General features: G+C 38.2%; 1 protein-coding gene across 1 annotated transcript in view; it reads right to left on the bottom strand.

Moving 5' to 3' along the window:
* The window catches only part of galnt14 (UDP-N-acetyl-alpha-D-galactosamine:polypeptide N-acetylgalactosaminyltransferase 14 (GalNAc-T14)), a 207,039-nt gene that overhangs the window by 47,886 nt on the left and 141,448 nt on the right, over positions 1-17,705 (bottom strand). The window contains exons 6-8 of the mRNA XM_031751624.2: positions 9,378-9,499; positions 4,404-4,491; positions 1,679-1,763 (exon numbers count right to left, since the gene is read on the bottom strand). Of these exons, the coding sequence (XP_031607484.1) occupies positions 1,679-1,763; positions 4,404-4,491; positions 9,378-9,499 (295 nt within the window). The remainder of the gene's footprint in view (positions 1-1,678; positions 1,764-4,403; positions 4,492-9,377; positions 9,500-17,705) is intronic.

The raw sequence follows: 17,705 nt of genomic DNA, 5'->3' as shown, positions 1-17,705 counted from the left end.
TTCTGGCGTAGGTGTTGTATAACACCTACACCAGGTGTTATACCTACGTTATACGTTGTATAACACTATAATGCTATAGTTTAGACATTGCTGTTGTAACTTTGCTCTACATACTATCCCGGGTTTGTTTGTGGTAGCTTTATGTTACCGTTTACATCCATGCATATGTTTTTAAAGCAATATTACTGAAACATAAGTTCATTTGAATTTTCTTCTGTTTTACGGTAAATTTCTGCTAAATTACACTTGTTAATGTTGCTTTGGTTATACTTACAATAGTTTTTCCCTTTGTTCAGATCTTACATCCAGGGAGGGGTCGGCCCAGCACTTCCTGTTTATATCGGGTTTATATCATGATGTCATTGATTGCATCACTGGGTATAACCAAATGAAGGGTTTTTCCTTTTTGTATAGTGAAGTGGTTTACTTTTCAAACCATTTATTTGTGTAAATGAGTTTGTAAATTAGATGAATAATCTTATTCCTGTTTCTTTGTTTAGATTTTGTTGTTTGGTTTAACCTTTTTTTTTTTTTTTTTTTTTTTTAAATGGTAGAGACTAATGAGGTTCAGGTGTGTGTAAAATTCTGTATAAAATAAATTGAGATTTTGACAACAGGGGTCATTTTAAGATGGCAGAATGGAGATGCCAGAAAATAAAATACACTAAAAAGAAAATTGACCAGTCTGCTGATGCTGTCTACTTATCACCTTCCTTATTTGCACTACACTACCTCACATAAAGACAAATAATTTTGCACTTTTATAACTGTGGCTACAATTCTCCATCCACATGGATGGTTCTAATGTGGCACAGAGATTCATAATATCGTTCAAAGTAGCTTGATTTTGTTGTGCAGCCTGTAAATGTGGTCCAGTGTTTGGTTATAAGTATAGATGACTGTCTTTTCCTGAACTATCCAATGGCAGCCCTCCTTACTGAGCCGTTTTGTCTTATGGTCACATTCTATTTTAAGATATCGAGTTATTCTGCTTTATTGAAGCTATTTGTTATAGGTTGTTGTACGTTCCAACATTGGGGAAAAATAAAGCAGCAGCTTATTTTTACTTTATCTGCTTTTATCTTAATTGGTTATTAATGAAAGCTGCTAGAATGTTATTCCAGATCATTCTGGCCCACTTCAACCTCTGCTTGTAGACAGAAATATGTTATTGGTGGAGTTAAATACTGCTAAAAATGTTGAGTCAAATATTTTTCCCTAATAATAATTATGCTGTATGGATCAATCGCACGCACACATTAAAAAAAACACACATTTAGCAACAAGTAAAACCCTGCACCCAAGTCTTTAAAATGAAACATATGAACATTGTATCTATTTATTTAACCTTCAACATCTTCTGGATTTGGTGAAAATTTAAAACATTTACTTTTCAAGTTTTTAATGGTTTAGAATTCATCCTTAGAAGACAACTAAACCTGTGCTATTGCACTTTTTCCTTTTGATCCTCGACTGTCGTTTCATCAGACTTCAGTGCATCTCTTTCCTTTTGTCCCCTCACTCCTCCTCTTGTCCTTTGTTCCTACTCTTTAACCTCCTCTTCTCTACCTTCTCTGTTTCCACTTGTCTGCACTTACTTAATGAGCCCTGGGTTCAGAATCTATACACCCACAGTTATACATTTTAATGTTTGAGTTTTTGTGTATGCGTGCATTACTTGATTGGCTGGGTCGGGTCAGTCCGGCGGGCTCTCTGTTCAGGCGACAACTGCTCCCACTTAAAATGGAGACTCCAATCAAAGCCTGAGGGAGAACAAGAGAGTAAAGAACACGCTTTAAATAATATTGAATACAGAAAGGTTACTGTGCTGTACCAAAGCATCACGGTCACTGTTATGCTATGCTTTCTTTAGAATATGTATATAAAATAGTTAATGAAAAGACAAATAGAGATATATTTTATTTTTCTGATATTAGAGGAAAGAACATGTTGTGTTGGCTTGTGTAGTTTTTTGTGTGCTTACAGTCCACCAGGCCAAACACTCTCTGTTTGTATGTCTTTAGACTTCAACATGTGTGTGGATGTCAGCATCAATGCAGGTGGATCTGATGACCGTCTTTTTTATGATTTCAGCGACAGGTTCATCTATAATTAAAATGCTCTTTATAAGGGCGACTATCGCTATTGATTGTCCTTCGTGTGTGATTGTTCGTGCACAGTGGAAAGCCCTATTATCTGCATTGATTGGCGGACCGCTTTCACCAAGAAAATAAGACTGGTAAAGAGTCTAATGGAAGGAGAGAGTATGAAGTCAACAGATAAAGTGGGGGGTAGTGCAGATCGAAGACAGAGAACACAGTTATGTGTTGTTCTGGCTTATTTTCAGGCCGTTTAGCTTTAGCTCATCTGCAAGTATGATCCTGCTGAGCCAATAGAAATGTTTAGTTTCTACATTTATGGGAAGTCACTAATTTAATGTTTTAAAAAGCATTTACAAAAGCACGATGGTCTTAAAAATGATATCAGGATCCCGATGGCAGCGAACAACCTGACTGATATCTAAGAATTTGATATCAACAAATGAAAAGGACTGCATTAACTGTTCAAAGAGTACATTTCAAAGCTGTGTGAGAGAACTTTACTGTGCACACAGTGACAATGCTGGACAAGAGTCTTGAGCCACCCCTCATTTATTGAGATTCTCTATTTTCTAAAAATAGAAAATATGTTCAGGGATTTATTTAAAAGTGCACATATACATGGAAATACAGTATACAAGGCAATCGCTGATTCGCAGAACCAGGGTAAGGGAGGGCCGGCCATCTGCCACGACCAATTGGGGTGACAGACCCCAATTGGGGTCTTTCTTATTATTTCTATTAGTAGTCTTCAGGAATAGTTCCCCAGGCATCCTGAAGGACAGTTCTTCTTTGCATGTTTGCTGCCTTTTGTTCTGTTCTCTGTCAAGATGACCCTCATTACTTAATCAAAACGTGATGAAATGTCAATTCTTGGGAAGAAGACAAGAGCAGCCATACGGACACGTTTCTCATTTGATGTCAAGGAAGATAAGACACGTGAAACATGTGGAGCCACTGTCACAAACCTTTACACTTTATATTTTAGTCAACTGAAACAACTTCAGTCTAGTCTACTATAGTCTTATCATATTTAGTCGACTAAAACTAAACTCAAACTAAAAGAATCTAGAAGCTTAAATTATGACAAAAACTAAATCAAAATTTGCTGTCAAAATTAACACTGGTCAAGACACAACACCACTTCATCCTTTGAATGATTCATAGAATCATTAAGAAACAAACAAAAGAAAGAAAGAAAGAAAAACATACAACAATAAAAATCCACTGGAAACAGTCAGGTACAGCAACTGGACTGGACTGAAAATGAGTGCCTAAGCAGTCAATGTGCTAAGAAAAACTTTAAAAGTCCTTCAGAAAGCCTGGAGACCAATTGCTTTAAAGACCACTTTAAAATTACAAGAAGGTCTGGCTCCTTGGATACAAAATATGAAGATGTGATCATTCTTTCATAGATGCAAATAGATTCTTGTGTTGGATTAGTGTTGTGTCCTAAGTCTTTTTGACCAGCACAGTTCTCTGAAACTCCATGTTTTTCACAGAGTTTGTGTTATATGGGTAAGTGAACATCTGCAGTCCACAGCTGTATGCCATGCTGTAGTCAATTAATCAAACAATTGAAAAGTTGGGAATGGGATTGGGGGACATTTTCCGAGAGTAACTAAATATGCTACACTCCACCTGCTAGCCTTTTTATCTTAGAAGAATTATTAATAGAGAGACAAAACTATGATAAATAATAACAAAAGGCGTTTCGTTCTTTTATTTTGAAATATATTTAGATTCATGCCTCTGCTTTTTCAACATCAAACAACATTTGAGCCTTAAGGCTATTGCAGTTTATTTCTTAAAAATAAACAATTAAACTTGAGAACATAAACCTACAGTCTCTAGTTCCCTTTACAATGTTGAAAAGAAAGTTGGTGCACTCGCTGCACAGTTTAAAACTGAGTCATCAGCACTTATCTGTGTAGAAGCTGGGCAGAAAAAAGGGCAACTCTAACAAAATCTGAATATTCAAGGACACACGGTTGCGGGACCTTAGTGCACATTTCAAAGATAAGATGATTCAAGGACAGCAACTATTCATGGTTCTCAAGGGGTCCAATATGAGCGAATAAGAGTCACTGCTAGAAGATGAAGAAGAAGAAAAAATATCTCAAAGCATTTAAGGTTCACAGCAGCCAGAGAGAACAGGTTCATGAACTCATCACGAACTCATCATCAAGGGCCACCTTATAAGTCAGAAACCCAAAGGGGTTTCTCTCTGTCATCAAAACACAACCCAAAGGTGCCTCAGAGCCGTTTGTTTCTGAGTGTAGATGGAAGAAAGTGGTTGTGTACCTCCACGGAGATCGGCAGAGGCTGCCACATAAGCAAACGTATCCATGTTGATGATGTCAATGACTGGGCTAACCACTCGAGACGGGTCCTGGACACACAAAAAGAACCACACACATTTATGCTTAATCAGGGCTTCAGATTAATTTTTAAAAAGTGAAATGCAAGGGAAATAAAACAAGCTACCAAGAAAGAAAAGGGGAAAGAAGTGAATGTGTTTCTGCTTTCATCACCAAATTCTGTTGGAATAAATGAGGTGCTCAGTCCAGTGTGTTCATCTGTGTGTGAAACAGACTGTAAACTCCAAGGTCATTATACTGCACTTCTCCGAAAGGGAATTTCAGTCATTCAGCAACAATCATGCACACAGCAAATGTAGCAAGGTGAGATTGACCACTACCTCTGCTGACTTTAATTCAGTGCTGCTTTATTCACTTCCCTGTTATTAATGTCAGACCACTGAGCCACATGAAATGAAGAGATACAGAAAATGCTTCTAGGTGACAGCACAATTTATTAAGAAGCAGCAGAGAAAATGAGTAACACAGCAATAGGTTACTGGAGGTAAACACGAGGGCTGTGTAGAATTCAATACTTTAGTTTGCTACTTTCAATACGGGCTCTGGTATTTCATTTTACTTGTATTAGGGCTATATTGGAATTGATGAATAAAGAAAGGTCCGACACCTAGCTGTCCTGATGGAAAGCACTCCGACTTGTTTTTCTCCTGTCTTTAGACGGGGTTAACATAGCATTGTCTTCACTACTAAAACACTAAAACAGTAAAGCTAGCTGCATAATTTTCAGCCAAGTGAGCACATATTTAGAGCATGACATTGACTGAGATATATAAAAGACTGATATTACTAATACGTGTTCTTAATTATTGGCTTGCAAATCATTTTTTTCTGTTTATTCTGGTGGATGTGACCATATTTGGAGTGGAGACAAAGATACTTTCTGATTAGAGATGGGGAGAGCTAATTTAATACCTGGCTAGGGTTCAGCATGCCCCTTGTGTTCACACCTACCTCTACTAGTCCTTTAAACCAACCAAACTATTAACTATGCATAACTTTAAGGTTTTATTTGATTTAAACAGGTAAGTAATATAAAACTCATTCTTCACAGGGCTGTCAGAAGGAAGAAAATAACCAGAGAGATAAAAACCAGAGAGATTTTGGTTGTAAGACAATGCATTTCTGCTCTAAAGCTGACCGTTTGTGTCTAAGCAAACCCCAAGTGGTTATTCAAGAAACTGCAGTTTTTAGCTTCATTTGCTTAACTTCTGCATTTCTTGTGCTCTGCACGCAACTTTATTACAGTGATTTTCTGGTTTATGGCACTTTGGAGACTTTTCTGAAGTAACAACCAAGCAGCTGCCCACTCAACTTTACAGTTTGGTTCATGTGGTTCAGAGAATAAGATCCCCAGTGTAGCGCAACAGTAATTTTAAAAAAACATTTGGAAAGCACATCCTCCATCAATGAACTATTTTCCACTTTTAAACAAAGTGGTCTGGAAATGCACCAAACTTTTTTTTTCTCTCTTTTTCTGGTGTTTCTTGTACTTCACCTCTACCAACTTTCATGAAATTCAGCTGGTAGTTTTCTACTAAGGTTGCTGATAGACCTCGACTCATGTCCTAGTGGAGCAACTAATCCTATAGATAGATTTCATTTCTGTGTTGGAAATGAGCAAATTTCTAAGCTTAAATCATGCAGACAAGATGTGGGAAAAAAGGTTAGCATGTAAAGTGGCAAACATTTTAACTGAACATTTAAAGCCATTAAAAATGTAATGCTTGATATTTGTGACTGGTTGATGAGACTGTGAAAAATGGGATAATATCAAGCACCAACAAAAATTCCCGTATCCCTCAACCCTGTGTAATCGTCCATAAGGCCATAAGACGCTCATGGATTTAGTTTAGTTATTGCCTCCTTAACCCTTAAACAGAGTCCTAAATCCTTTTAAAGTGAAAACTGGCAAAAATGGCTGCACTTGATTTTCCTCATATTTTTTCCTTGATGGTGCCATTTGCTCTTTACAAGGATAAAAGGTACAAAATCTCACTCGCACACACCCACACACACTGACGCTGCCAGACTTGCACTCCCTTTTAAATCATGAAGTGTCCCTCTATTAGTTTGGTCAAACGGCTGGATGCATCTTCAGCCAGTGATATTACAGAGCAGGTGGAGCGGTTCTGGACCATTAGCTGCAGGGTCAGTGCAAGGGGACGCAAGCTGCATCCTTCTACAGCTTCAGCCACATTACAAAGCACTCTGTCTGCTTTAATAGCTGTTAGGGTAATGACACTGTGCAGCACTCAGGGTGAAGCATCACGACATTACTGTCGTAACCGGATAACTGTTATTTTCAAATCACTCTGGAGCATTTTCTTAATTTTAGCCATTTCTTTTTTTTCCTCCACCTGAATAGAAATGAGAATATTTGATGAGTAAGTTGAGAGGAATCTGACCCCAAAGCAATCTGCTTCTTTTATGGTTTTGGACTCTTATGTTTTTAAAGTGCAACTTTCAATCATTTATTGAATTTTACAAATGAATACATTTATAAATGAATTATAAATGATTTTATAAATGAATATTGAATTTTAATAAATGACCTGTTTTACCTAGTCATACTTGAGTATTTTACGCAAGCATCTAAGCAAGTTGTGCCGAGGCAGACGTTTGACTATTGACAAAATTATTATCTAAATTGTCCCTTCAGAAAACCCATTATTCCAAAACAACAAGCACTCTAGACTTTAATGCAATTCTTTATATATTTTTAATCACTAATACCATCTTTCAAATCATTTTTTAAATCCAACAGTGCATGCAGGGAGTGCTAGTGTTCATTTTGTTCATTGCTCTTCATGTAAACATGCATCTGCTGCAGTTACTCTGTTTTCTTTTCCTTCATTTATGAGTGAGGTTTATAGGTGATGTTCACTGAGAGTCCATAGTGCCTAAATAGCCCTGTCACTGTTAAAACATGCAACATAACCTACATCCTCTTTTACTAACACACTGATTCCTAGGAAATGACTGGAAATACTAATGAAACCGTCAACATATTCACTACATGTTTGGCCGTTCATTGTGATTATCGCTTTTGTTTTGCAGCTGTCTTTGATTGCACATGCACACGTAGCAACAAATGAGCAATGTTGCTAAACACAGCCAGGATCCTTTTATGTTGACATGCTCTGAAAATATTACTGTTAATTGGTGAACAATTACAATAAATTGTTGCCTTGGTGCTGAAAGACGAAAGCAAAAACTTTAATGTGATAGATATGGGGCTAAGTAAATACTCTGTAGATTCAATCAGTGGTAAATAGCTGGGAAATTTCTATTTATTCAAATGAGAAGATGCATATTTGCATGTATTATTTCTCAATTACTTCCCTGACAATGAAATTACAATAAATTATTTATTTGACAAAAGTGACAAAATAATGATTTGTTAACGTCCAACAGTAAAGTATTAAAAAAAAACAAGGCTTTTTTGGCACAACAGAAAAAGCTTGAGAACAACTAAAAGAGAACAAAATCAAAATATATGATAAAATCGATCAGCTGTGAAATACAGAAAAGCAGATAACCTGATATTTGGACAAGACTTTAGCTCTCTATATCAATAAGACAGACAATTATTTTGCGGGCAATGTGATTTTACGGTAGCCTGGAGTTTTGACTACGCGTGTGTGTTAATCGGATCAATACCTCATACATTTAAATCTAAATATACGACTATAGAGTGACTACACAGACAGTGATGGATGACTTTTGTGCTTGAACACACACAGGCACACACAAACAAACACACACACACACACGAATAAACCATGAGTATAAATATGGATGGTGATGGTACAGCAGGAGAAACAGATCAGACTATCTGGTGGATTTATTTATTGATCGCTCCTCTGCAGATTGAGATCAAAGGTCTTTAATAGCAGGCAAACAACTGTTGACTTGATGAATTGGAGAAGTTCAAGACAGGTATTAAAATTAAAACGAACTGGAGAAGGGAGTATGCGAGGCACATGGACAGGGAAGGAGATGAGAAAGGCCACGTAAGGTCGTAAAGCAAATCAAAAGAAGGTGACGGTATGTGTAAAGCCAGGGTAGGATGTAGAAAAGGATGTAAGAGGAAGTGGATAGGGAGGTTTCAAGAGAGCAGAGAAACGAGGGAGGAAAAGAGATGGGGATAGAAAAGAAAAGAGGACGTTTCAAGAGGCCAGAAAGAAGCTGAGAGGAGGCCAGAGAAGGGAGGGGGAAAATTACGAGGAGATGTAAAGAGAAAAGGAAGAAAAGCAAAGGTGTGAGAGTAATGGCAGTAGCACAGGGAGGAAGACATGAGGTGGGGAAAGTAGAACAGAGTGCAATAACCAAAATTGCTGGATAAGAGGTGAAAACGGGAGAGGAGATGAAAATGGAAAAGAAAAGGTGCAATGGTACTGAAGAGTAAGTAAAAGTAAAGGAGACGAGAGACGGAAAAAAGGAAGAAAGGAAGAGAGATGCGACAGGACAAAGGGGAGCAGAGAAGAGGTGGTGAGAGGAGGCAAAACAAGGTGACGAGAGATGGGATGGGGAGGACAAGAAGAGCAGACACAAGCAGAGGAGAGCAGACGGGAGAGTAAGAGGGGTGAAGAAGAGAGTGCCGCACTTATTTCTTAATGAGAGGCAATCAGACCGGCAGCTATTTTCTCTCATGGCACGATTTCACTTCGACCACTGGAGTCATCACGCAGAGGCTTTTTGTTGAGCGGTAAAGCATGCCATATTTGCAGACTGGCCTTGGTGAAGTTAGCGATGGTCATTATGCCTCGTGACTCACATATATGTGTGTATATATAGACACATCTGGAACATGAGAGGGTTGTAATTTGATAGAGAAGCTTTCAGACTCACACATACTTCATTGCATTAGGGTTTATAAATGAACATGAAGTTACACCTCTTTGATCCTTTGCAGGAGGGGTGGCAGCCAGTCTTTGTTGACCTCACAGTGGCTGTCCAGGAAGGTCAGCACTTTGGCTCTTGCAGCGTCCGTCCCCCGCACTCTGGACCTGATGAGACCTGAAGCAGACAAATAGAAAGACAGTTTAATCTCAGCCCTGTTCATGAAAAACCTTCAAAATATTAACAACATCTATTTAAAATTATAACTTTTATTACACAAGTCCTAATTAACAATTGTTATTCACACTGCACTTTTAAATATCATTGACAAAATTAGGCCAGCAGTTTAAATGTTGTGGCTGATGGATATATAATAAAGGACAATGCAATTGCACCAACATGTCTTTTAAAAAAATAAATAAATAAATACAAAATAAATTGAAGAAGACATTTAATAGAAGGGTCTTTTGAAAAATGCATATAATCCAAATCTATAATTATTTTTGCACTGAAAACCATTTCACTGAATCCCCCACTGATAAGCGCATTAAGACAATGTGTCCCTGTGCATAAATAGAACCAACAGGTTTGATTTTAATTTGCCACTCATGCTTTAGCTTTTAAAATAAGGTTTGGAAAACACTGTATCTTTTCTGTAATAAAACTTTAACCATACAAGGTACCCGGTACGGGGTGGGTGGGGGTAAAATAAATGTATAAAATTGTCATGGAACAGATTTATTACATGAAAGTGGTGCTGTACAAGATTTTCAACATAATTTTGAGTTGTACTTAAAGTAACTATATTCAATATGTAGATTGCCACTTTTAGATATATTATTGGATCATTAATATTATTAAAGCATCTCCTTAATGTTGAAAACGTTGATTATATGAAGTAATTATATATTGCTGGTAGCTTTATATAAAGCAATGCAGTTACTCCATATGTTGTGGAGTGGAACAACACTTGTATTAAATAACAAAAAAATCAAAAACATTTGGAAAAACCAAAACAAAGAAAAAAAAACACAAAGGAAAGATGATAACTATTGAAAAAAATACAACCAAATAAATAAAACAATTACGGTGTTTGTGAAATTGTGAAATATGATTCATAACAGTGAAAAAAAGGCTACAGCTTGATACCATCATCAGTTCAACATGGTGTTGTTGTGCCAACTTAAATGACTTTTGTTTAATTTCAGTCTTCTGTAAACAACAGATCTAAATTTGTAAACAATGTAACAACATTTAATCATCCAATCACAATTAAGAAACAGCCATAATTACAGCGAGCACTAATAGAACTGATAGTGTCGATTTACTGCACCTTTCTCAGTCACATTACAGTCTCATACACACTTTAACATTGAAATGTTGTGTACAGTAAGCACTTGGAGACCGTCGATATTGAACTTAAAGCCCTCACAGCTTTTCTTTGCCAAATTGAAATCCTCCGCGTTGCTGTCTGAAATTGATTCTTTTCAGGGCGGCAGATCGGATAAGACAGTATATACTCAAGTTTCACGCTCACAAGCTGTGACTATCAGTTAAACACACACAACCTCCATCCACTCGCTATAAATATACACAAACACTTTCCTTGAAAAGGCCCCACAGCAGCAGAAGAACAAGACAAAGAATATTTCAGGCACTGGTGAGAATGGAACCCGTAACCTTGGATGTATTAGTGCCTTGCTCCATTTATTGACACCCCATTTCTTGCTTTCTCTCTCTTTCACTTGCTCTTGCAGTCAGTCAGCAGAGGGGAAAATCGATGCAGGGCTCTTAGAGGGCCTGTCAGACATGGACACAACCTTTTAACAGGCGCATCACTCTCTGCATTTGTGTGTCTGTGTGTGTGTGTTGGAGAACAGGTTTGCGTATCCATTTTTAAACAAGAGGGAGAGAAAAGCAAAGAAGGGAGTGGAGCAAAAAGCCAAATGTGTGCGTCAGTTAACTGCAGTTGTGTTTTAGTAAGACAAAGACAGACAAAGTGTGTGTGTTTGTGTGTAAATGAGCCTGTTAAGGAGGTCTCCCTGACGGGGTCCAGTGTTCCCCTCTATTTGGACTAAATGGTCTGATCGATACTCCCTGACACGGAGACGTAATGTGTGTGTGAGTGCGTGCACTTTTGAATATGTGTGTGGTACATGCGCAAAGAGGAGTCTGCACTGTTGTATGTGTGTTATCGTGATAGTGCTGGGGCCCATTGTGAATGTGTGTGTGTGTGTGTGTGTGTGTGTGTGTGTGTGTGTGTGTGTGTGTGTGTGTGTGTGTGTGTGTGTGTGTGTGTGTGTGTGTGTGTCGGTGACATTGTACAAAGGGCCGTGAAGTTTCACGTGGCGCCGTTAGGCCGAGGCTCAGCCAATTAAAAATCCCATTTCATCCTCAATAAGGCTTTATTTTCTGGATGGATGGACACACACACACACACACATACCCAGACACATAAACTGGACCCACATACAAGCAGGAACACACACACACATCTGCACTGACAGAAGTGGACGCCCATTTACTTAGATACACACACACACACACACACAGTGCAGGGCAGGCTGACTTTGAGGAGAGTGTTAATCTACACTGATAACTCTTAACTGTCTCCACCTATCAGATGTGGGTCTGTGTTTGTGTAGACACCTTTTATTTGAAACCAGTGTAGTGAGGACATTTTGGCCAGGCTTTGAAACTTTAAAGGGCTGTTTGAAGGTTAACATCTTAACAGATTAATATCAGATAAGAAAATGCATAATGTCTTTGTTAATGTGTCCTCACTATTGTACAAATGGACATTTTTGTGTGCTATTGGACTTCTACGCTTGAGTGGATCCATTAGAGTTGTAAGAAGTGAGGGCATTTTGTCTGGCAATTGATCCAAAGAGTGCATTATGCTTGAAAAGAACTAGTTAGTACAAAGTGCCGTCTGTCCAGTTTAGCTGTTATGAATGGCCACACTTGATGGCATCATGAAAAGCCCCATGTCATTAAAAAGGATAATCATACGCTCTTCACAAAGAATTCTCTATGTTGTATTTGGTTGTAGACATGAAAAGCATGAGTGATGGCACTTTGAGAGAGAAGTTCAAACCCTGCTCTTCCTTTTCTGTGCTGCATGAATGGCCTAGATTGGTGTAGTTGTTGGATTGTATATTTCAGAATACTACTAAAATTGCTGGCGAGATACCTTCCAACGTGCGAAGCTGGAAAGGTGTCAATATTGTTGATCACGATAGCAACTGTGGCTCAAGGGATCATCCACCAGCAGTTTTCATATTAAACTTTCCTTAGACAAAAATTTCAGAAACTGCCCCGTGTGCCATTTGTGTATGAATGTATGTAGAGTTGGTGTATGAAAGTACAACGTGTTCTTATTCAGGACCTCAAACACTACCTTTCTGCCAGAGCCACTGGCATCTTACAGATACACAATAGGTGTCTGTCAGCAAGGTACTGCAGTAGTGAAGTGGATCTCATTCTTAAGTCTGTCCATATGGGCACTTTGAAAGAGATCCTGGGGTTGCAGTTAAAAACACTGAGAAAGTATTAAAGCCAGACTGGTATGTCAGCCCTGCTGATACTGATATACTTACTGATATATCAGTATCAGGATTTATACAAGTGGATAAAAAATGTAAAAAGTAAAAAAGAAATCAAAGAAACAGCCTTATAAGTGTTGATATTGGATAGTTTGTCCACAAGGGGGCACTTTGCAACTTCCCTCTTGGCAACATGCATTTGGGATATAACAAATGCAATAGCCAGCTGATCTGACGTACATATACGATATACACATATACACATTTGTTTAAAACCACCAAATGAAGAAAGTGTGAACACCAATGGTTTCCCTCAGACGACAGTCTATTTCTAAACTTAGCCAAGAAGTTATGGTTGTCCGAAAAAAAACTACACAGAGTTTTGTTTTTTGCCAGTTTTAATTTTAAACCTAACCAAATAAGATTCTAGCTCTTAAATGTAACCACTTAGTTTGGTTATCTAAAAGCCTGCAGCTTTGCAACGATCACTAGCTGTGGTTGCCTCCGGTGAACATGTCAACCCAGCGTGGTTAAAAGGAAACACATCTAGACTAAATCCTGGTGAAGGAATTGTCTGTCTGCATATGCACCTGAACTAGAACGGTCTGTCCTACCTTGGCAGTGTAGTGGCAGACATTAGGCTGCAATAACAGTTGCAGATTGGGGTGCAGCCACAAGAATGCCACAGGTACAGGTTGGAGCATCTCATCTTAATAACTTCAACCTCCATCAAGAATAGTCTGATTACAGATGGCACTCTCATGCAGCAGCTCAGACACACATTCCAGCATTAAGCATGTTTACAGCCTGGCTTCAGTCAACGTTACTCAGTCACGGCCAGGTGGCACTGATGACAATGTCACACGCCCATTGTTTTTTTCTGTTCTGAGACCACTGGCTTGAGAGTGCAGTAAACTGAACCAATTATGAGGTGTGCAAGTGAGTTAATTTACGTTTAGTAAAAGAATTATTCCACCACTGATAAAAACCAACCGAAAAGGAAAATTACTCAGAATATCTTTGGGTTTTGCCAAATACAAAGCTCCAAACTGTGGTCTCCTGGTTGGCAAACTTGTAACAAACTTAATTGTTACCCATCCTATTTCCATTCGTGGGATTTGTTGCACCTTAAAAGAGAGCCCTTGTGTTTCAGCATACAATATTTCAATGGCAGGTGCATCAAGGGGCCAATGTCAATGGACTGTATATATCTATGCAAGACCAACAGTATTTGACATTCTAGAATAAAGATGCATTGAAATTGCTTTGAGCTGTCCAAATTACCAGAACAAAAAAACTCCATATAAAGGAAAACAATTTACAATTTATCAAGCTAGGTGGGAAAATTAGAGTTCACGCCTAAAACATCTCCAGACTGGAACATGTATTAGGTAATGACCGATGGGAAAGATTCTTAAAATTCAAATCTAGTTAGGCACCATGGCAAAATCCCAGATGGAAAAAAAAGATTTAGATTGTAATGCAAACACATAAATCGGGTCTTTTCACACATTTCACAGTGGGTTTTTTAAGCTAGCAAGAATATTCATACAGTTGGGGGTTAGCTTTTTAAGGCAAGTACTAAAGTGCTTCATCGTTTAGATTTTGGTTTTTCTAAAACAACTTGATGTTTGGATTAATGGTACATGCCAACACTGTGTTCTCACAAACGTGCAAGTACAACCACCTGTGTGTGTCTGTGTGTGTGGGGGGGTGTGTGAGTGTGTCAGAGAAGACATACAGTATCAGACTGGTGTGTTTTTTATGGCCATTAAAAAGACAATCAAGTCAGAAAGCCTGAAGCCATAAACTATTAACTAGCTGAACTGATGAACCCTGCCGCTGTCTATGTGTGGGTGTGTGCGTGTGTGTGTCAGTGTGTGATCAGCATGACTGTGCTATAATGAAATCCTTCAGAGACAGCATGTAGGACAAGTGTTCCTGTTGTTATAGAGAGAGACAGAGAGGTGAGTGAGAAAGAAAGAGGGAAACTATAAAATGCAAGCAACAGAACAGGCAAGCAAGATAAATTTAAAATATGAGGTGAAATAAAGCATCCAGGAAGAGGAAGAAAGAAGGGAGGAAGAAGAACACAGGGAGAGGTATTAGTGAAGTGGAAAGGGGACTCGTATTTTCAGACGTTTTAGTGCAGTAACTGGAGTTTAAACGGCACTGCTCTCACCGAGGCAACAACAAGCATGTCAGAAGTGGTTTCTGAGTGTTTTTTGCTTTAGTTTGTTCCTGTGAAAATGTTGCCATTTGATCTTCAGAAGCAATGAGATGTCTGAAAATGTTTCTGTCTTTCGCTTTTCAGAGGAACTGCACTGAAAGTAAGCTGTAGCAAAAACTTGATCAGAATACTCCACAGATGATGCTTCACTAGAGGGATTTGTCTTCTGCTGTAAAGGTCTAACATCAGTGGGCGCCATTTAGAAATATTATTACTGTAAAAGGGCTTTAAATATCTTTTTTTTTTTTTTTACCCCTAATATCACTCTCAAACAATAACAATGGGAAAAAGGAGCCATGCACCATAGAGAGCCAGAAATTACTTTTTGTTTTTCACACTAACTCTACGGATGAACTTTGTGTTAGTCTGTGATCTCTATTTGGTGTTTTTTTTCTTATAATTGCACCATGTTGTTATTTTACACTATATTTGAACTCCTTCATTTTTTGCAAAGTGTTTGCTATGATCCAATTAGTGTTATTATACTGTATATAAAATGCTGGCTGTAATTACTAACACCCCACATGTTTGTAACAGCGTATCACTACAGACAAATTTCTGGTGTGCTTCACTTACAAAGTTGAAAACAATTTTTAACAGTGGGCAAAAGGATCCATGTTGAATTTTACCTAATTAAGGGTGCATATCCCCCCCCCCAAAAAAAAGTCATACTCATTTGCCGATTCTCCCATTTACAATCAGGCATTGTAAATGGATGAATCTGCTGGCTTCACTGAAAGCTACAGTCTATGCTTAAAAAAATGCAAACCCTGGTCAGCTCCAGTCTGCATGCTAAATATTCTTGGGCAAGATACTAACCCCAAGTTACTCTGTGATGCACCTATTGGAATATGAATGCACTTACGTGAAAAAAAAGCATAGAAAACAATTGCTTGTGTGAATAAGGCAAGTTGTATGAAGCACTTTGAGTGCTCAGGTAGAGTAGAAAAGCACTATATAAGAAGCAGTCCATTATCACCTTAAGTCGACGGAGCTCTATAGCTAGATACCTCCTATCCAGATCTAATGCAAGAAGTGGAAATTTCCTTTCAGTTTACATATATAACTTTAAGATCCTCACAAACTTTGAAAGTAGTAATTAAAATTATCTTTTGAGCAGAGACACATTAAATCTACAGATGCTGCTCCCATGTCCCTCCTCTCTGGTGATCTAATTACCTTTATTTTCGACCTTTTACCCCTTTTTTCCTGCAGCTGCCCTCTAATCTACCTTTACCATCATTTTATTATTTCAGTTTTGGTTCTGACTGAGAAACAATTCCTCTTCTTTGGCTATTAGTCAGACAACATCACAAACTAGTATTCATTTAAAACTGCACCAAACATTTATATCATAGGAGGAGCAACTAATACAAGCTAATCTGTGACTTTAGGACATCTGAATCCTGGCTGACGTTGGTCATGACACATATTATTTTCATATTTCTTTAATTATGACTTTGTGTCCATGAATCATTGCATTTAAATCACTTTATTAGCCACAGCTGTTTATCTGCTTGTTAACATGGATGTTTAATCAGTCAGTTACATGTTAGCAACTCAATGCATTTAGGCAAGTAGACATTGTAAAGATAGCCTGTAGGCAACCTCTTAGCACATATTGGGCCTCTAAGTACCAACTGAGGATTGTTTCAGCACCACAGCCTAGCTGAGTATTGTTGCTGACCGTGTCCATCCCTTTATGACCTTGGTGTACCCATCTGCAAATGGCTTCTTCCAGCTGGATAACGTGCCATGTCACAAAGCTCAAATCATCTCAAACTAGTTTATTAAACATGACAGGAAGATGACTGTACTCAAATGGCCTCCACAGTCACCAGATTTCAATCCAATAAAGCACCTTTGGGATGTGGTGGAAGGGGAGATTTGCATAATTGACGTGAAGCCACCTAATCTGCAGCAACTGTGTGATGCCATCATGGCAGTGTGGACTAGCCACTTTCTAGCCACCTTGCTCAATCTGTGCCATGAAGAATTAGCATCAATACTCTACCTTTAAAAATAATGAGCATTGGCTAAACTGTAAACAGTCAATTCATTCCAGGTCACATGGGTGGAATTAAATATTTGTGGAGTAACACTAAAACCAAAGCTCTAAATTATTCTGACCTTTCTAACCTTTTAATGACATTCTTTCCACTTTTGCAGATGGTCTGTCCAAATTAAATCAAAATGATTTGCATCATTAGGCGAGAGACTGAAGAATATGTTTAAATGTTTTTTCATACTGACCATTTCAGGGAAGACCATCATCATACTTTCAACATTTTAGTCAAGCTGTGCTGTGCTTATCCAACACTATTCATATGAACTATTTAAGTCTTCATCTGCAACCCTTACATATGTTTGTATTGTTTTAAAGGAATCTCCTACCATTGCAATGCTGATGATACACAGTTGCACCTTTCTGCTAAGCCCAACAACTCAACAGCCTCTCCTACTTTCTCTGCCATTATTAATTGGATGTATACAAATTTATTTGACAATATTATACAAAATCTCAATTCTAGTAAAATTGAGGTTCTAGTGTTTTGGACCTGCCAGTTTCTCTCAGGAAGTCACCCAGTCTCATTTACGTCACCTCAGA

The sequence above is a fragment of the Oreochromis aureus genome, linkage group 15, assembly GCF_013358895.1.
Source record: "Oreochromis aureus strain Israel breed Guangdong linkage group 15, ZZ_aureus, whole genome shotgun sequence".
Taxonomy (NCBI): domain Eukaryota; kingdom Metazoa; phylum Chordata; class Actinopteri; order Cichliformes; family Cichlidae; genus Oreochromis; species Oreochromis aureus.
This window is presented reverse-complemented; position numbering and strand designations above follow the sequence as displayed.